We start from the raw sequence: 21,459 nt of genomic DNA on the forward strand, positions 1-21,459 counted from the left end.
AAGGTATTCTTACTTTATATACGAAACAAACATATTTATTCAATAACACAAGAGAGTTATAACACACAGCAGCCAATAACTTATTTTGAAAATGCCAGAGACAGTGGTAACCAGCTCAGGGGGACACAAGTAAGATGAGCAGACACTGTCCAATAACATGCTGCACCGTGAACGCGTCTAACCGCAAGTGGGTATGTGTCAAAGAAATAAATACTAGTAAAAGCGTGATTTTGGATGCCTGGGTAAGGCGTTTATCAAGACAAATATCTGAATGATGCCCAATTCTCCTAGTTTATATTAGTCTTAGGGGGGTGTTCAATTGTTAGCGAGATCGCTGAAATACTCGCGCTCCAAAAATATTACCGTCAATACGGTAATATCTCGCTGAATTTCAGCTCGCAGCTCAGTGAAATCCAGCGAGTAAATTACCGTATTAACGGTATTTACGCGCAATATTACCGTATTAACGGTAATATTTTTGGAGCGCGAGTATTTCAGCGATCTCGCTAACAATTGAATACTCCCCTTAAAGTATTGTCTTCAGAATATATTTTTGTGTGTAAAATTTAAATATGATGCCATTTATATAGGAAAAAAAGTTTTGTTTTGTAAACTTGAGGCTTTCAGATGACAGAAAGTTGCTGTTCTCAGTAAAGCCTTTTGCTTTCTAATATTCATGTTGACCAGAACTCTAAGCTTGACATCTGGTCTAGAGGTGGAGCTAGAATCAGGGTGGGAGTGGGCTCTAAAGCTTGGAGCCAGAGCAGTGATGCTAGAATCCGGTTGGAAATGTGCATTGAGACTGAGCAGGAAGTGTAGCTGGAGTACAGGAGGCAAAACGGAACTAGAATCGGGATAGACGTGAGCTTGGACGTTTGAAGCCAGAGATTTGGAGTTAGTCAGAATGGAAGGGCTGGCTCAAACATAACGGTGGGATCTTACAGTTGTCCTGGATGAAGGAGGGGTGCTAATACTTGCTGCTGGACAGACCGAAATGGGTTCTGAAGCTCCAGTTGCAGAGGTAATACTAGAATAAAGATTGCAGCAGGATCTTTTGGGTTTTCAGCTGTTCAACTCTCTGCTACTTTAAACCACAAATAAAATTGACGAATTAAAATGAAACACAAAAAGTAAATATTTCTTTTTAAAGCTCCCAAGTTAATGCAATCTACTCACTTACATTAAAACACACAAAAGATGCAATGTGGATACTTCTACTAATTAGTGGATATGGACTTCTCAAGGCCAGTATCTAACAATGCTCAAATCTCCCTACTGAACCTGCTATTGATCTAATAGGTTTGTGTTAAGTAATATATTCAATCTTCAAACTATGAAATAAAATGCATATGAAAAACAGACGGTGACTGCTACACACTTGATGACTGGTTAACACCTGTGCATGTAAGACAGTGGATCCCAAACTTTCTCAGTTTGTGGTACCCTTAGGCAAGGCTGCCAAGAGGAATCCAGGGCCCCGGTACAACAAATTCATGGGGCCTTCCTTATAGTCAAGTATGCTAAAAAAATAAAATCAGAGGTGTGGTCATGCATTTGGGGGCGTGGCTAACATCAAAATCACTAGGCTCTGAATTCGCTGGAGCGTCACATATGTTCAAGCACTCCTGACTTTCAGGACATCTAGCACCACAGTGTAGTATAGAAAGAATGCATTGTGTACACAAAGAGTTTAGTCTTGGCCTGCACCTTACATTGGGCAGAACACTCACCAAAAATTGGCATTATCCCTACTAGAATCACAACATTTCACATACTGTCCTGCTCTCTCCTACCTGTTCTTCTCACTTTCGCCACAGGTTTCTTTAGTTGCGGTTTGTCTGGATCCTGGAACGTGGGGGGCCCTATTTGAGGGAAAAAAATCGCTACATTTAGATAATTCCAAACAACCCTGGCGTTAAATCAATACCACCCACGATTAATAATTAGGCCTTTCTCCAGCTCCAATATTACAATAATGTGCCCCTTCATCGCCATGCCTTATGATCACACTGCGCCCTCCATGCTTTTGCCCCCTTCACCTGGCTCCCCTTCATCACACTATACTATGCTGCTCCCCCCCCCCCTTTTTAACCCCACTGTGCCATGCCTCCCTCCCTTTTTAACCCCACTGTGCCATGCCTCCCCCATTTTTTAACCCCTGTGCCATGCTGCCCCCATTTTTTTTAACCCCACTGTGCTATGCTGTCCTGACTGAACATCTCTATGTCTGGGATTGGCTGACTTTTGTTTACAAGGATCTTGATAACCAGGGCAAAAATTAAGAGGGAGAGAAGCAACATTGTTACATGCAGTTCTAGTGAATGGAAGCTATTCGATATTACTGATGCAGATGGGTTGTGGTATAATGAAGTAACCCAATTTAAAAATTTCCTTGTAAAGCCCATATTAGAAAGCATTATCTATATAGCGCCACTAATTCCGCAGCGCTGTACAGAGATCGCATTCACATTAGTCCCTGCCCCATTGGAGCTTACAATCCAAATCCCCTAACATACACAGACCGAGAGAGACTACGGGCAATTTAATAGCAGCCAATTAACCTACCAGTATGTTGTTAAACAACAAAAAGCTAATTAGCCCAATTAAATTGCTGCAAAGTATAGACTCCAATGTTACTACAGTAAAGTTTCATATCTCCAGATACTGTAGAACTACAAGTGCTTTGATAGCTATTTTTTTATGAATTATGTTTTTATGTTGCTGCTGTGAAGTAACAAACAGCTGAGGCTATAACCTTGCTGTAAAGACCAAAGGCCTGACCCAGCCCAATATGTCCATCTCTATCGGGCTTGGTGCTTACTGCTGACAGTCTCACTTGAAATACGTTGAGGAATATTTGCTTAAACGTGCCAATGCGATATGGCGCTCATGTAGTAAGAATATGCTGCATGTAAGAATGTGCTGTAACCCTGCGGCTCCCAAACTGTGGTGCTGCGGCAATCACACAGGGGTGCCGCAGCCAGAGGGGTAGGTAAAGCAGGGGGGGCACCAAGCACTACCCCCCATTTGTCCACCAGTTGGGCAAAAAAAACCTTACATTTATGGTGTCCAGGTGTCCTCTTCCCTGCTCCGTTCTCATGGAATGTTGAGCGTGACGTCATTACGGCCATCAATATCAGTGAAGAGAGAGGCAGTGAGGAGCCTGAAGAAATAAGGGTAAGTAAAAGGTAAGACAATGGGCACCGTGTGATGGTGAAGGGACCTAAATACTACTTACGTTATTTTGACCCAACTACTTAAAAAATGGGACTACCCAGTAATTATAATGGCTTAGGGGTGCCTTGGAAAAATTATGGAGACTGTAAGGGTGCCTCGAAATGAGAAAGTTTGGGAACCACTGCTGTAACCTATAATCCCCCAACCAGATGTTTGTTTTCATTTTCTGTGCTACACTAAAATGACATGTAGAATACTACAAGTTATATCTATGTTATAAGACTATGCACATGAAATCATGTTATTAAATGTCCCAATCTCAAACTGGATTAATCAAAGCTAATCTTGGATTGGTTTCTTCGCATTTCCGAACACTTACATTTTGTTAGTAAATAATACCTATTGTGTTTGCTGTTACAACTCTGCCTGTTATTTGTATGTGGCAGCAGTACCTTAAATCCTAAACAACAAAGAAAACTATATTGCACCAGGATGATCCTATGTTCTCCGGGAGATTGTGATAAAAGATATTTAAATATATTTGTTTAGAGTCATCCACCCAAAAAAAGGTGCACTCACACCAGATATCAAACATTCGAACTAACAAAGAACAGACTTGTTTTTGTGGGGCACTCAAAAGGATAAGGAAAAAATAAAACTTAATTTTATTAAGTATTAATTTTTAATTAAAAGTTTTATTTTTTCCTTATCCTTTTGAGTGCCCCACAAAAACAAGCCTGTTCTTTGTTAGTACGAAAGTACCTCAAATCCACCAGAGGTGCTGTTCTGTTCCTGAACTCTTCTACATGCCTGAAGGAGTTAATCTTGCATTAAGCCTAATTAGAACTGCACCTGTCGCACTGCTTTAAACTAGGGATGTGCACCGGCCACTTTTGGTGTCTCGTGTTTTGGGTTCGGATTTGTTTCGCAAAACACCTGACGAAAGATTTTGGTTCGGATTTAAGGTTTTGGATTCGGATTTATTTTGAAAAAAACATAAAAAGTGCTAAAAACCAGTTTTGTGGGGTTTTTTTTCATTCCTACGCTATTATTAACCTCAATACCAATCATTTCCACTAATTTCCAGTCTATTCTGAACACCTCACAATATTGTTTTTAGGCCAAAAGGTTGCACCGAGGTAGCTTGAGCACACAATGCCAAAAAAAAGAGGTACAAGATGGAATTGTTCTGGGCCCTCGCGAGATTCGACGCGAGACTTGGACGACAGAGCCTCGTTTTCAATTTTTTGCCCGCCGGAAATATCCGAACAGTGCTCGGATCCCGTTCGGATCCGCACTGTTCGGGTGGGCTCGGATTAGCGGAATCCGAGCCCGCTCATCTCTACTTTAAACACCTGCCTCTAGCTGTGCTCTGTGCAGTTCATCTGTTTGTTCCTGGCTGCTGCTAACCTGCTCCTGTGCTGTTTGGTATATACATTCTGGATTGAACTTCTGTGTATGACCCCTGTCTGTACCTTGGACCTTGCCTGCTTGCCTGTGACCCTGATTCGTTTGCCTGTACCTTAGACCACGCTCTTTTGCCTGTTGCCCTGACCTTTTGGCCTGACTTCTGGACCTCGCCTGTTCGCTTGATCTCTGCTTGGCTATTTGGATTTGTTTGTCTGATATCTGCTTGATCTCTGGACTCTGTCTGCTTTCCTGGACATCATCAGCATTTATTTATATAGCGCCAACATAATCCGTAGCGCTTTACAATTGGGGACAGACATAATAAACTAATAAACAAACTGGGTAAAACAGACATAGAGGTTAGAAGGCCCTGCTCGCAAGCTTACAATCTTTTGGACAATGGGAGTTGACACAAGAGGTTAAGTCTACATTTTGCATTTTGGTCCAGCCAGGCTGCAAAGGTAAAAGTGACTTGTAGGCTAAATGATCCTGTCACACAACAATGTTGGACAGGGGGTAGTTGTCTTGTGTGAAATTGTGTAATAGGCTAAGGTAGTGCGGTTAAGAGGGTGGTTGAGGAATATCATAAGCTTGTCTGAAGAGGTAGGTTTTCAGAGAACGCTTGAAAGTTTGTAGACCAGAGGAGAGTCTTATTGTGCGAGGGAGAGCATTCCATAGAGTGGGTGCAGCCCAAAAAAAGTCCTGTAACCGGGAATGGGAGGATGTAATGAGGGTGGATGAGAGACGCAGATCTTGTGTAGAACGGAGTTGCCGAGTTGGGAGATATTTGAGACAAGAGATGTATGTTGGTGCAGCTTTGTTGATGGCCTTGTAGGTTAGTAAATGTATTTTATATTGGATTCGGTAGAAAACAGGCAGCCAGTGTAGAGACATACAGAGTGATTCAACAGAGGAATAACGATTTGCAAGGAAAATCAGTCTTGCTGCAGCGTGCAAAATAGATTGTAGGGGTTTGAGTCTGTTTTTGGGAAGACCAGTAAGGAGGGAATTGCAATAGTCAATGCGGGAGATAAGTGCATGACTTAAGGTTTTTGCAGTGTTTTGCGTGAGATATGTGTGAATTCTGGAAATGTTCTTTAGATGTATGTAGCATGATTTAGATATAGAGTCAATGTGGGGAACAAAGGATAGGTGCGAGTCAAGGATTACACCTAGGCAGCAAGCTTGTGGGGTGGGATTTATGGTCTTATCAACAGAGATAGAAATGTCAGGTATGCTCTTGTTGGTGGGTGGGAATATTATTAACTCTGTTTTAGAAAGATTCAGTTTGAGTTGGCGAGAGGTCATCCAAGATGATATGGCAGAAAGACAGTCAGTTACACGGGACAACCCAGATGTCGAGATATCAGGAGAGGATAGATAGATTTGGGTATCATCCGCATAGAGCTGATACTGAAAGCCAAAGGAACTTATTAGATTTCCAAGAGAAGCTGTATAGATAGAGAACAGCAGAGGACCTAGCACTGAGCCTTGTGGTACTCCAACTGATAGAGGAAGCGGAGCAGAGGTTGCTCCAGAGAAATTAACAGTGAAAGAGCGATTATAGAGGTAGGATGAGAACCAGGATAGAACAGTGTCTTGAAGATCTAGGGATTGCAGCGTTTGTATGAGAAGAGAGTGGTCAACGGTGTCAAATGCGGCCGAGAGATCCAGGAGAATTAGAAGAGAGTAGTGGCATTTAGTTTTAGCAGTGATCAGATCATTAACAACCTTAGTCAACGCAGTCTCTGTGGAGTGTTGAGAACGTAAGCCAGACTGAAGAGGATCCAACAGGTTGTTTGCGGAAAGAAAGTGTGTGAGGCGAGTGTAGGCAAGTCTCTCTAGAAGCTTGGAGGGGCACGGGAGCTGAGAGATGGGACGGTAATTTAAGAGAGAGTTTGGGTCGGAATTTTGTTTTTTTTAGAATAGGAGTAATCACTGCATGCTTGTATAGTGATGAAAGATGCCAGTAGAGAGTGAGAGATTACAGATTTGAGTTAGAGGTGAAATGAGCACAGGAGACAGGGATCTACCAATTTGCGAGGGAATAGGATCAAGAGGACAGGATGTAGAGTAGGAAGATAAGAGAGTAGAAATTTCCTCTTCATTTGTGGGGTCAAATGAAGAGAGGGTGTCAGAGGGTAGTGAGAAGGAATTGAGCCGATTGCTTGTCAAGGAAGAGGATACCATTTCTAATCTGATCTTATCAATCTTGTCCTTGAAGTAGGAAGCAAGATCCTGAGCACTGATAGTAGATGGAGGGTTCAGTGTGGGAGGATTGAGAAGAGATTTAAATGTATTGAAAAGGCGTTTGGGGTTAGAAGCCTGAGCATAGATAAGAGATTGGAAGTATGTTTGTTTTGCAGTGTCCAGAGCATTTCGATAGGAGTGGTAGACAGAAGTATATGTGAAGAAGTCATTAGAGGTGCGAGATTTACGCCAGTGACGTTCTGCTTTACGGGACAGTTTTTGAAGATTTCGTGTTGCTTAAGTGTGCCACGGTTGACATCGAAGTCGATGTGTAGTATGTAGTGTCGCTGAAACCACTTGATCAAGGGCCGTTGCTAAGGTTTGGTGAAAATGAGGTACTGCCATCTCAGGGGATGAGAATTTAGAGATAGGGGAGAGAAGGTGTTGGAGAGAGGTGGAAAATTGTTGAAGATTAATGGAATTAAGATTTCTGTGGGTATGAGGAGGCTTGGTAGAGTTAGGCAGTAGAGAGGTTAGAGCAGTGGGGGAGATTGTGTAGCTGATAAGGTGATGATCCGAGAGGGGGAAGGATGTGTTAAGAAAATGAGAAACTGAGCATAGTCTAGAGAAAACAAGATCAAGACAGTGGCCATCCTGATGAGTAGATGATTCAATCCACTGGGAAAGGTCAAGTGAGGATGTTAGAGAGAGTAGTTTGGAAGCTACTTTGGAAGGTGGGTTATCAATTGGGATGTTGAAATCACCCATGATGATGGTGGTGATGTCTGAAGATAAGAAGTGAGGGAGCCATGCAGAGAAATCCTCAATAAATTGTTGGTGTGTTACAGGGGGACGATAGATCACCGCAACACGTAGAGAGAATGGATTAAAAATGCGAAAAGCATGTACTGCAAAAGATGTGAACGTGAGTGATGGGACATTTGGTAGAACTGTAAACGTGCACTGTGGGGAGAGAAGTAGTCCAACCCCACTTCCTTGTCTGCCTTCAAGTCTGGAGGTGTGGGTGAGATGGCGGCCACCATGTGAAAGTGCTGCAGGTGAGGCAGTGTCTTCAGTTATTGCCAGAAGGTTGAGGTTTTTTGAGAGGAAGAGATCATGAATGGAGGTAAGTTTGTTACAAACAGAGCGTGCATTCCAAAGGGCACATTTAAAGGACTTTGGAAGAGAGGGGAGGCAGGTGATGTGTTTGAGGTTTGCTATAGAGCGGTAGTGCTCTGATCTGTGTGTGTGTGAGGAGTGTGGGGGACCTGGATTAGGTGATATATCACCAGCTAATAGAAGCAGAGAGAGAGAAAGATAGGTAAGGGGATTGTAAGATGTGTGACCTTTTATTTTCTGGCGACAGGTGGAGGCTGTACTTGTTAGAGATAATAAATAGGACAACAGTTCATGGGTGTTAACTAGAGGTGAGTTGAATAATGAAGCTGCAATGTGAAAAAATATTTGTGTTGGTGGAGGGGTGAAAGATGACACAGTCCTAAAGATAATTCCATGAAAAGAGACCAAGAAAAGCAATTTGTTAAACATTGTTCTAAAGGCATAAAAGCAAAAAGTTAGGGGATTTTTAAAGAATTGCCTATTTCCAGTGTTCCATATAGATAGACAAGTAATGCAGAAATAGGCTGTGTCAGATGTAGCCTATTGCTGGAAGCAAAATCAAGTCAAAAGTTGTCCAATGTTTGTCCAACTGTGTTGTCTAACTGCATTTTCTAACACTTTGTGAGAAAAACACACTTAGGGCTAGATTTACTAAGCTGCGGGTTTAAAAAATTGGGGATGTTACCTATAGCAACCAATCAGATTCTAGCTGTCCTTTATTTAGTACCGTCTACAAAATGACAGCTAGAATCTGATTGGTTGCTAGAGGCAACATCCCCACTTTTTTAAACCCGCAGCTTAGTAAATCTAGCCCTTAGTGTTAAAAACACATACGTCTCACCCCACATACGTCACCCCTTAGACTGGACAGCCTTGTGCCTTCTGGACTGGGGTAAAACTTATAATACCTGTTCCTGCCATTCATGTTATGAATCCCAGAGCAACGGAAGTGTAAAGCAAAGTGTATTCAGGTAAATACACAAACAAAGATAACTCAGATCCACGGATTAGAACAAGTTCCTAAGGAGACTGTATAGTAAAAATAGGCAGGAACAGGTATAGGCAAGGTCCAGAGGTTAGCAGCAGCCACGAACAAACGGATGAACTGCACAGAGCACAGCTAGAGGTGTTTAAAGCAGTGCGACAGGTGCAGTTCTAATTAGGCATAATGCAAGATTAACTCCTTCAGGCATGTAGAAGAGTTCAGGAACAGAACATCAGCACCTCTGGTGGATTTGAGGTACTGCTACCACATACAAATAACAGGCAGAGTTGTAACATTTGCCTGGTAAAAAATAGGCAGGGAGGCAGTAATGTTTGAAAGGTAATTAGTTTTCATAGTAAGTCAGGAATAATATATTCTGTTTGTTCCTGTACAGTAAGCCATTGCTGGAGGGCAGTATCCCAGAATATTCTTGTCTATGCAGTGTTCTGTGGGCACATGGAGCTCTAGAACTAGCTGCTCCTTCTCATTACTAAAATGACCAGACAATTTCATATTTTTCATGACCAGCCCACAGACCTAGAACTTATTTTAGTTTTACGTTTACACTACCTCCCTGCTCTACAATGCTTTATGGCAGGGTTTTCCCAAACCTAGTCCTCAGGACTCCCTAACAGTGCAGGTTTTCCGGATCACATGTGACATATTTAGGACCACCTGTGGATCTATTACAATGTGTCAGTCAGTAATGAATACACCTGTGCTCCAGCAAGGAGATATGGAAAACCTGCACTGTTAGGGAGCCCTGAGGACTGGGTTTGGGAAACCCTGCTTTATTGGATTTTTTTGCTGGAACCAACTAGTCATTACTGATTACTACTCCTGGCTTCAGTTTGCGAAACCAATCACTAACCAGCTGTGTCAACTTCATTTGTAGGCTGGTAACCACTCCTGCAACTCATCTTTGTTGGTTGGTCTGGAAAAATCCATCCTGATCACTTATTTTGGATCAGGACTGCTGGGTAGCTGCAGGTGCGCTGGCTCGATGCAGGGCAGGCCGTGCCATGGATTAAAGGGTGCACTTTTAATCAGTTGGTCACAGAAACAGCAGGAACTAACATATCAAGGAACACAATCTCGGTAGTAATGCTGGCTGTCGGCTAATTTACCTTGCATGAGGGCTGTAACTTTAAGTGTATACACACCACTAGAAGATAGTGATTCATTAATGATCCATTTTCCATTGGCTATTATCTACTATTACACTTTACATAGGGATGGGACTGCTTAAACCAACCTCCAGCACATTTTTACTATTTCAGGCTGATCTGTGCACAAGGATTAGCCTGGACATTTTACATTTGCATAGTGTGGGGAGGGGGCCTGGCTCTCCCCTAGCCCCATCTGTGCGCTGGTGCATAGTAGTCTGCTCCCTGATCCCCATCTGTGCGCTGGTGCATAGCCGTCGGCTCCCCGAGCCCCAACTGCGCTGGTGCATAGCAGTCGGCTCCCCGAGCCCCATCTGTGTGCTGGTGCATGGCAGTCGGCTCTGCTAGCCCCATCTGTGCGCTGGTGCATAGTAGTCGGCTCCCCTAGCCCCATATGTGCGCTGGTGCATAGCAGTCGGTTCCCCGAGCCCCATCTGTGCGCTGGTGCATAGCAGTCGGCTCCCCGAGCCCCATCTGTGTGCTGGTGCATGGTAGTCGGCTCAGCTAGCCCCATCTGTGCGCTGGTGCATAGTAGTCGGCTCCCCTAGCCCCATCTGTGCACTGGTGCATAGCAGTTGGCTCCCAGAGCCCCATCTGTGCGCTGGTGCATAGTAGTCGACCCCCCCCGAGCCCCATCTGCGCTGGTGCATAGTAGTCGACCCCCCCCGAGCCCCATCTGTGCGCTGGTGCACAGTAGTCAGCCCCCCCTAGCCCCATCTGTGTGCTGGTGCACAGTAGTCAGCCCCCCTAGCCCCATCTGTGCGCTGGTTCACGGTTGTCGACTCCCCTAGCCCCATCTGTGCGCCAGTGCATGGTAGTCAGCCCCCCTAGCCCCATCTGTGCGCTGGTGCATAGTAGTCTGTGCAGGGAGATATCATTTTTAGACATTCTCCCATCTACACTTACAAAACTTTATCACCAAGGGCTAGCGCTCGTTCCAAAGTAAATTGAGCTCCAGGGTAGCATTAGGCCATTGTATTGCAGCATCCAGAGCTCACTGAGGTCCACTACAGAGCTTGGCCTGATGAGACTAACAGAAGAGATCACAAGATGCTGTAGTGCACCAAAATACAGTTACTGTTTCCCCATGTAGATGTGCGTCTGGCAGTGAAGTGGAGAGACAGCCACACTTCTCCCTCCTCCACTGATCATGGGGATGACCTGTCCCTATAATCTGGCTCCTGGTTCTACAGTCTCTGGGGGTCAGAATTCTGAAATGTTAGTCCACATTGCCATCATCCATTTTTCCTTTAAGATGTGTTCTATCACAAGGTTTCCCTGCGCGTGTTCTAATTAAACAACTAAAAGGAGGATGACATGGGGTTCCAGATGTTAATAAGTATTATTTAGCGTTGTACATCTTGGTTTGTGCACTGAGGCACTAGTACTAGTCTATTTACACAGTAGTAGTCAGGCCGCAGTTTTCCCCATTAATCATTATGCCTTCACAAAGTGTCCACAAGGGGCCTTATTTAGTTTTTTAATATCAATCAACCTTCCATTAATTAAAATAGGAAGAGGAGATCTTAACCATGAATCAAGTGGGAATCAATTAGAGAGACTGTCTAAGATCCATCTGTGTTAACATATAAAAGAACGCCTATAAAATCTTGCAGGGGGCATGCTATAGGAACGAATACTCCTTCAAATCTTTCCCTTATTAGGGGGTGCACAAACAGCCTCTTGTGATTTTACTGATTTTGGAGCTGAATCCTCTCTCTCCATAGTTAATCATTAAAGAGAGGATGCAAAGGTCTGGATGAGGGGGTTATAGAGTATGAGCCAACAAGTGCACCGGTCTTCTGTCCCCTCCAGCTAAAATTCTCATTTTCAATTTGGTTTTGATTAATTATAAGCAACTGTGTCTTCATTGTCAGTTGTTCTCTATTTATGTTTCCTGGACTTTGTGAATAATTGCATGTACCCTTTTCCCGTTAACCCCCCCCCCCCCCCCTTAATGTTCCGTACCCCTTCCCCTCCACTTTCAATTTGACATTGAAAACCTCAAACGCTCATAAAAAAAAAAAAGGAGTTCCAAATGGAAGTATCAGAACAAGTCTATATATTATATGTATGTTATATTCTTTCATTTCGGCATCTTGACTTTAGTATATAACGCCGTGACATTACAAGTATCTAGCCCAGCATCCTGTCCTAGGATTATTCCATGTATCATGGTAAAGATGATACATGTTTATGTAGATGCTTGTCCACAAAATAACTCACTTTCTCGGTTACCAATGAAAATCTTTCTTCCTGGTGGTGTAGTTTAATATTTAGGAAATATCTTCTGGGGGATTTTTTGTTTTTTTAAGAGTTTCATATATGTCATTTATAAATGTACATTGAGTCTTGACTGGAGAACTGTCTGCTTAAGCAAAATGTTCAACCCTTTAATTGTTTTTAGCGTACACTATAATAGTAGTAGTTTTAAAAAATGAAACAAGTGGTAACAATATGAAAAATTAGCAGTTTACAATCCATCACATTCTAAAACCATTTATGTGCTGTGTATAGCGTAGTAGTGTGTGAGATGCGTAACATATCTTTGTTTTTATGGAACAGAAATACTTTCATTTTTATTAACTTTCAGAAAACATACTAACATTTGGCCATCTATGTAGATGCACCTATTCAACACTAAGGTGTCCATGTAAGTGTTTATGGAAATTGCTGCCTTAAGTTCAATGCTGACCTGTTGTACTATCTGCATGGAGTGTGTATGTTCTCTCTTACTTGAAAGGGTTCCCTCCAGATACTCATATTTGCTTCACAGTCCAAAGACATAAGTAGGTCAATTGGTTTTTGACTTGTGATTGTGTGTGTGCTTATGGTAGGGAAAATAGATTGTAAGCTCCACTGAACCAGGAACTGATGTGCCTAAATAAGCGGTATAAACATAGTTGCCAACATTGGCAACTTGTGTCCCGGGAGGCAGGTGGGTGTGTGGGGGTGGGGCTTGAAGAATCACGGCATCAGCCCCACCTCCAAAGCCGTCATCACTTTTTTCAGCCAATAAAAATAGGGGGTGGGCCACAATGATGCGTACACAGTGACACTAAGCCCCACCCCTCTGTTTGATTTGCAGAGCCTGCCGGGAATCGGGAGAATTGCCTGCTCTCCCGGGAGTCTGGTGGACCGACCCGGATTTCGGAAGTCTCCCGGACATTCCGGGAGAGTTGGCAAGTAGGAGTATAAAATGCAACAAAATTCCATAAGTTTCCTGTATCATTACTGAGTTTGTTATGGCTGACTCCTTGCATTCCTACTGCACATAAATATTGATATATAGTTACTATGTTATATGAGAACTGTTATAGTGCTGCAGTATGACCATGCAAGTACTGCACAGTTATCAACTTTCCTGAACATTCTGCAAATGCTAATGGTATTGAATGCAAAATAGTGTTATTTTAATGAAGGCAATATGATATATTGCTGTTGTGAAGCCAAAGTTCAACCTCTGACCATGGACTGTACACACAGCCTTTCAACATTATCTCTAGCCTGTGGTATAATAAATGATTACCAGACCTTGAAATGTTTGTATGTTAGGTAATTGACGTACGTGTTAAAAATTAACCATACTCCATGTATAATTGGATATAATTATGCATTCACTTTATCTTCTGAAAAATGATCAGTATAATAAAAGCTTTTTTAAAAAAAAAAAAAATTGTTATATTACCTCCAGAATGTTAGTTATGCACACACATAACTATGTTTATTAATAATGTACCCAAGAGAAGCAGGAACAAAATGATGGTCTGAGGGAGTGAAAACTCTGGATTCCAAAAGTGGTAGAATATTAATATTACTTTCCAAGAATTAGGGCTCTCGGTAGTTCTAAAAATAGAAACTGCGTGGATATCGTACTGCGTACATTGCCGGAAAGTAAAGTAGGAATCTCCGCTCATTTTAGGTGCGAGGGAAAAATGAGTGGAGATTCCAACAATAACATCGATATGAGGTGTCTCCACATATCTCCCCTTAGGAGTTCCAAAGTTGGGAGAGAAGATATTTTAAGAAAATAAATGTGTGTCTAATGTTTTTGCTATGGGTTAAAGCAGTTCCCGGCTCTCCACACAATTCTAGCTTTCATAAATGTTCTCCATAATATTAATCAGTAGAATGGTTATATAAAACAACTGACAGACAAGGATTCACAATGAGTGACAGCTGTCAAAATCTCTATATTGGTAATTTTCATACTCCGAAGCCCTTCATTGAAATACCTGTCTGAAACGCCTGTGTTTAATGCTGCACATGTAATAGCGTGGCATATCCTTTTAGGGGGGGGGGGCGGTTTATAGATTAATCCTGAACCCTCCCCCTCTCCAGACCTGACTGCTAAAAGCCCTGTGCCCTACAACACTGTGTTTTCATAAATCAATGTATTTTAGGATACAAGTCGATCCGGTTTGTTTTTTGCTTTATTTAAAGTCCATACTTGCCAACATTTTGGCGTTGGCTTCCGGGAGCCTCCCCGAGGGAGGTGGGCGTGTGGGGGCGGAGCTCTGAAATCACGCCATTTTGGGCCCGCCCCCCATGACGTAATGACGCAAACGCATCATTTTACAGCGGGGAGGTGGGGCCAATTTCCGGAGAATCGCAGCATTTTGGCATTAATTCTGACCACTTCACTAGGAAGTGGGCAGATGCGGGAGATTGCCATACTCTCATGGGAGTCCGTGAGACTCACCCGAAATGCGGGAGTCTCCCAGACATTCCAGGAGAGTTGGCAAGTATGTTTAAAGTAAACCACTCTATAGCTATAAAATCACAATAAGAGTAACAAATAACAGATACGCATGTCTCATCATCACATTGCTGCCCCCATTTTCATCACACTGTGCCATCTTAATCGCACTGCTCGCATCAGCACCAGGGTTATTTTTCCTGTGTACCATAAGTGGGTATATGGAATTATTGTATACGGAATATCACTTTGTATTATACAGGGTCACACACTTTCTCCATTATGGATAACATTATATCACTGTAGTTGTATTATGTTCATTATTGACTGGGAAAGAAAAATCTATATTCCAAGAAAATTATTTTGATATTGTTTTCCAATGGGGTTATCCCTCTGCGGGAGAACGAAATTGGTATATGTATAGCTGAAGCACTCAGTAAAATGTATTGTTTATTGTTAGCAACCATAGAGCTTATATTTATAAGATATTTTAATTTTTTTCCACTGCTACTATATTGATGAATTTAACCTATGTATTTCAATATCCGTATATAAGGAAAAGAATTAGGACAAAGGAAAAGGTAATATCTTTTGGCCAGACATAGTACCTATATAATAATTCCCCTCTTTCTTTCTTGTTAGAAGGGTTTCCTTTACAATAAAGAAATTGAATAGTATCCTCTGGCCACTTCCATTATCATACTGATAACTAGTGTTGTTATTTTGTAACTTTAATTGTTCATCAACATCATTTATTTATATAGCGCCAGCAAATTCTGTAGTGCTTTACAATTGGGAACAAACAGTAATGAAACAATACTGGGTAATACAGACAGACAGAGAGGTAAGAGGGCCCTGCTCGCAAGCTTACAGTCTAGGGGACAATGGGAGTTTGATACACAAGGGTAAGTGCTGCATCATATGTGTGTGTACCAGGCAGGGAGCTGTTCTGTGTGGGCATCCGGCAGGTTGATGCAATGTATGTGCACTAGGCCCTGCCTAGTGTGTGGGCACCAAGCAGGGAGCTGTTCATCTAATATTCCTTCAGCATGTTGTAGGAGGTTGTATTGTATATTATTGTGCTCCTGCAAAATCAATTCCTTCCTATATTGTCTGCTATACTATAGTGTGTCACTTCACAGATGTAATATAAAGCTGAAAAACTGACCTCTATTACATGTATAGAAGGGTTTCAGAATGACATCACTTCCGGATTGCGTCACTTCCGGTTCACGGGTCCGTTCCCTTACATATCACTTTGCTGACTGATGTGACTGAATCCGCCCCTGGCCCACAACAGATATGTAGGGTTGGCTGCGATATGACTGGCTGGCTGGAGCTAGAGGAGGAGATCGCCGTCTGGTGTGAGCTGAGAGTAGTCTGCTTCCTAGTAGTCACTCTGTGCTCCTGTCTGCCATGGCTTCACTAACACGGCTCCTGGAATGGATCTTCTTCTTTTACTTCTTCTCCCACATTCCCATCACGCTGCTTGTGGACCTGCAGGCTGTACTGCCCGCCAGCTGGTATCCGCAGCAGGTCAGTATATGCTACCGGTGCTGCTTCCTCCTCTGTGTGCAATAGAAAAAGGCCCAGCTAAGTGTAGCTAAATATATTCTTAATATACATATCGCTACGTATGTATTAGACACGTACCCGCTGAGCCATCATCTATTCTGTATTACATTTCTCTATATAATAGACAGGAATCCTTCTGTATGGATGTACTGTTTCAGGTTGATACTTTATTTATATATCGCACATCATTAGTAATGACTATAGTGGTGATTAAAGATCAGCCCTTGCACGATGATTTAATCTCTAATAAAAAACTATATGATCATTGCATTGTTATTTATATTGTATTATCATACATGATTCCAACACCCTGGACAGCACAGATGCAGAGAATAGTATATACCAAAAAAATACTAATACACTGTCCATGGTCTTGGAATAGTTTAACTATAAACTCTGTGATTACTCACAAATCTTAAAGCTGCATTACCACCTAGGTAAAATATCTTACTAATATGCCCCCTCCACCTAGCCCCCCTCTCCCTAGAATGGGAGGAGGTGGGATGGCATCTTCCATTCTTGGGGTACGGTGCTGAACTGTGACATCAAATATATAGAAGCAGTAGCTTCACAGGTAAGAAGTGACTCCATGTCAGTGTCCAGTGTGTGGTGACAGTCAAGACAGCGAATGAGTGACGTTAGGATTGCAGCTTGTGATTGGTCCTCCTACTCCCCCAATTTTTGATGGGGGCTGTGAGAAAAACAGTGGAGCTCCAGCAGAAACTGCTGCCCTGACTAGGGGCAGAGTGGGCACATTAATAAAATATTTTCCAAGATGTTTGTGCTGCTTTAAATCTGTGAATTGCATGAGAATATGTTTAGAGATGCCCATCTGTTACCATATACAGTGTAAAATGTCCTAGCATGGTTACCAACAGTCAGTAAATTCACTAACTGCAAAAACAAAAAGGTGTCTGTTTAAAAACCGTCATTAATGCATTTGGCATTCTCTGATAGTATTCACACTCCTTTCATTACACCAGTTGTTTTGGGCATGAATAGGGTTATGAGCCTTTTGGTTTCAGTCCATGGATTCCTCATTCCTCCAGGTACTACTATTTTCACCAATGCTTAAAAAAAAAAAATTAATAATGTTGGCCATCAGCACATTTTGAATTGTTAGTAAAAAAAACATTTTAAAAAAATTGGAAATTCTCACATACAAATGTAGGTTACTGCAGATTCAACAGGTCCTCACTGTTTTCAATTAATCTAGCTGTGACCATTCTCATAAGCAGTACAGACAGCTTTTACACAGTGGGGACATTCTCCAAAGTGGCAGAATGAAAAGAAGTCATGTTGTATTGACATTAATGACCACTGTACTGAACATATGTTTATGTATATTTTTTTCTTTCTTTGCTACAATTTATAGATACAAATTACCAGTTACACACAAATCAAATGAAAATCCTTATAAACTGAAGGATATAATGTGAACATCAGAATTTGTTGAGTCAGTGCAGAACAACTACAGTTCTTTCAATTAAGTTATTATAAGGTTTCTTAAAAGAACAAGAACTACTTTGAGTATTTTGCCCTTGGTTTGTATTCTCGTACATTAACACTGTATGCCACTTGTTCTGGTCTTCAGCTGCTGGATTTGATGAATTGGTACACTGTCAATTTTAAGGACCATCTTATGAAGGACCCTCCTCCCTGGTTTATGAGTTTTGTATATTGTGAAGCCATTGTTCAACTTCCATTCTTTCCAGTGGCTGCATACGCTTTCTTTAAAGGTGGGTATTGATTACACTGCTAAGAATTTTTATTATAATTATTAAGATTTTTGTAAGATTTTTTTTTCCCTTTAAATATTCAGATTTCTTTCATGTGTGCGTACATTCATTCACACCACTTTATTCCAACCTAACAAATTCATAATAAACTGTTTACTAAAAATATCTTGATTTGTGGTTAGAAAATACTGTCACTATCCCTAGTTAATGTCACGTAACATCTTTCTGGTCCTGGCTCCATGGACTCGCTACTTTCTGTCATTTTAACCTGTAGCATTTTTCATAACAAGCTAAGAATCAACTATTTTTAGTCATTGCAAAATTTGGCCAACACTCTGTTTTCCATGATTAGTAGAGGTAGCACTGACAGGTATGCCACAATTGTGGGTTCTGTTTGCTAGAAGCTTTGCACTGTATGTGTGTAGACTATAGACCTTATATTGGCAATGACATGGATTTGCTTTGTGTCATATTTTACTTTTTTATTCGGGTCAGTGATATTTTTTGTACATTGAACTGCTGTAATTACTAGCTGATGGTAATCCTTGTTTGACTTTGAACTAATAAAGGCTATAATAATCTTGATCAGCAGTGAAGATTAATCTTTTGTATGCTCTTTCTTCTGCCTCTTGTGTGTAGGTGGCTGCCGGTGGATTAGAATTCCTGCCATTGTCTACTCATCTCATGTAGCTACCACAGTGCTGCCCATCCTGGCACAACTTCTTTATGGTGATTTTCCGAAAACAAGCCAATTGGGGACTCCAAACCAGCAGGAGCGTCTGACTCTAGTATCCATCTATGCCCCATACCTGGTGATTCCATTACTTATCCTAGTCACCATGTTGTTTAACCCTCGGTACTGTAAAGAAGAAAAGCGAAAGAAGAAGTAATAACATGGGCTTGAAGAACATGGATTCGAAAATGAGCTCAAACAGAAGCCTGTCTACAACTTAATTTTAGAGAATTAGGAGCAGTGACTGTAAAAAAAACAAATGGCAATTAATATTTTTTAAGAGTTTTCTAAAATGTTTTATTTTTTTATTCATTTTTTTAATTTCAGGACCAACTTGTGTCCTTCACAAAACTACACAATTATGTAACGCTTACAATGATCTTTCAAAAACAGGAGAATTAATAAAGATATACTATTGGAAATAATGATGGCATCATTAATGGGCTGGGGAGGCATAGAGGAAATGTTGTGTGCAGCGCTTTTGCACATCGTACGTTGTAGCCAAAGGGGGTGGTACCACAAAGTAAAATACATAATACATTCACACTTATTTATGGACCTTATACTGTTATAGTGGCAGATTGTACTGCTTGGCTGTGTTGTTGTAATGGGAAACAGCCTTGTGTTCCGGTCTCAGGAACAGGCTTTGGGGCCATGCAGCCCTTCCAGTAAAGGGTAAGAGTGGACATGTGGTTTTGGTAAGGGGCGTTCATAATTTCCATCTCATCTTCATTTTGAACAGAAGGTAGAATCTCAAAAGCCATTGTTCTTTATGGAGAGAGGGTGGTGGTCTTCTTTCGGTAAGGAACCATGGGAAAAAGTAGAATATGCACTTTTCCTTTGTATAGATGGTTGTTTGCATTGCAGCAGTGTCTCCATAGAGATGAATGATTTCCGCGTGAGATTCATTTAATCTCTGTTAAACATGGATTTTATACCTGAGTCCACAGACCATGATGCCATATGTAGACCTCTAAAGATGGATACATATGATTTATGCCACAACTGGATCTGGCCGCTCACATAACTTGTACATTTACATAAATCTGGTAAATTGATAGGAAGGTCGAATAACTTGATGGACATGAGCCATTGCCAGCACATATAGAACGATCCAGTCACCTGCTGACAAGTTTTTACATGCTGCTTGATTAGAGCGGACCAGGAATCCTTTCTGTGCCCACGCACACAAGAGTTTTTAAATAGCCAAATTGAGCAAGAAAGTCATGTGTGGCTATCTATACTATCTTACATAAAATAATGTAACATTCATAATCCTGATTTAACAGATTCTATTTCTATGAATGTGCACAGCTGGAGTTGCTTAACTATGTTTGCTATATTAGCAAGTGTGACAAACTTTCTTGTGTAACAAAAAATGACCTTTGCAAGCAGTCGTCAATAACACAATCTAGTCACAGTTTACCTACAACAGTATGTATGTTTGTGTAATCTTGATAATTTGTAGAACAATTAGAAAATACATAGCCAGAGTGGTGCTTATTTAATAACAATGTGCAATGTCCATTTCAATTATATCTGTAATTTAACGAACAGGTTGAAAAAAAAATTTAAGCCAACACTTGTTTGTCATGTATTACAGAATATTTGCATGCCGCACCACACTAATAAGGTGTGTGTGTATATATGTGTATATATATATATATATATATATATATATGTATATATATATATATATATATATATATATAATATAATATAATATACACATACACACACTGTGAAAGTCAATAGTTGGATGAAGTAAATCAAATTGATATTGTTTTACTGTGCGATTGCGATCAGTACACCACATGTTATGACACGGTCGCACGGATAAATAAGGCACACATACATTTACACTCACACATTCATTATGTAAATAGTTCACCTTAATAAAGTTCCAACACACAGTCATTTATAATCGAATGTAAAAGATTTCATTGTTTAATATAATAATGTTAAAAGCACTTTATTGATATCCAAGGTTCAGGAAACATATCATGTTTAGTGTCATTCCAATCCACATAATCAGACATACGCTACTATCGGCTAAGCGATCAGACCTTGCGTATGCAAGTTACGGATGATAGAGGAAATAATGGACAAAATGATATTGTGTGTGAGATGCTAATAGACCAGTTTGAACCAGCTTCGGAGGGAAGACACATAGGCAGCTGTTGGAGAGTTGACCCCCACCCTTGGAGGGCATTGTTTGAACCAACCTAGGACCTGCATTACACTGGACTGTCCTGAATCCTGAACCTATGAAACGTGTCAAGACATTGCTACTGTTTTCTTATGTATCCCAAACTGTATATAAACCAGGCTCTGGGTCCACTATACAGTCTACTTGACCACAGACTTTTGAATGACTCTGTGCTGGATCCAGAGCACTTGCGTATGTATCGACTACTTTATTTTATTGAATTGTTATTTGTTGCATCTTGCTATTAAATCTCATTGTACGTTGGAACCACACAAATCACAGCAGATGTTTTATTGGTAAGCGATGGATTGACTTTAACAAAACACACACACACTACAGCTGGAATAGCCACAGACCAAGGTTCTGTATGCATGAAATATTCTCTGTTTATTGATGCAAGATTTTATAGCCTTCTGAATATATGAATCCTAAGTCATAAGCATACAATAGTCTATGG

The 21,459-nt window shown here is 41.2% G+C and overlaps 1 protein-coding gene and 1 long non-coding RNA gene across 2 annotated transcripts; one reads left to right on the plus strand and one right to left on the minus strand.

Annotated features, from left to right (window-relative positions):
* Positions 1-49: 49 nt before the first annotated feature.
* LOC142139280 (uncharacterized) lies at positions 50-15,990 on the minus strand. Its single transcript, XR_012688184.1, has 3 exons — positions 15,915-15,990; positions 3,059-3,163; positions 50-1,027 (listed from the first exon to the last, which is right to left on the minus strand). It is a non-coding gene; the product is annotated as an uncharacterized LOC142139280 (long non-coding RNA).
* A 2-nt stretch (positions 15,991-15,992) lies between these two features.
* On the plus strand, positions 15,993-19,218 carry TMEM97 (transmembrane protein 97). Its single transcript, XM_075196754.1, has 3 exons — positions 15,993-16,282; positions 17,916-18,060; positions 18,700-19,218. Exons 1-3 carry the CDS (start codon positions 16,163-16,165, stop codon positions 18,948-18,950), a joined length of 516 nt encoding a protein of 171 aa, XP_075052855.1. The 5' UTR covers positions 15,993-16,162; the 3' UTR covers positions 18,951-19,218.
* Positions 19,219-21,459: the final 2,241 nt, after the last annotated feature.

This window comes from Mixophyes fleayi, chromosome 2 (assembly GCF_038048845.1).
Source record: "Mixophyes fleayi isolate aMixFle1 chromosome 2, aMixFle1.hap1, whole genome shotgun sequence".
Lineage (NCBI taxonomy): Eukaryota > Metazoa > Chordata > Amphibia > Anura > Limnodynastidae > Mixophyes > Mixophyes fleayi.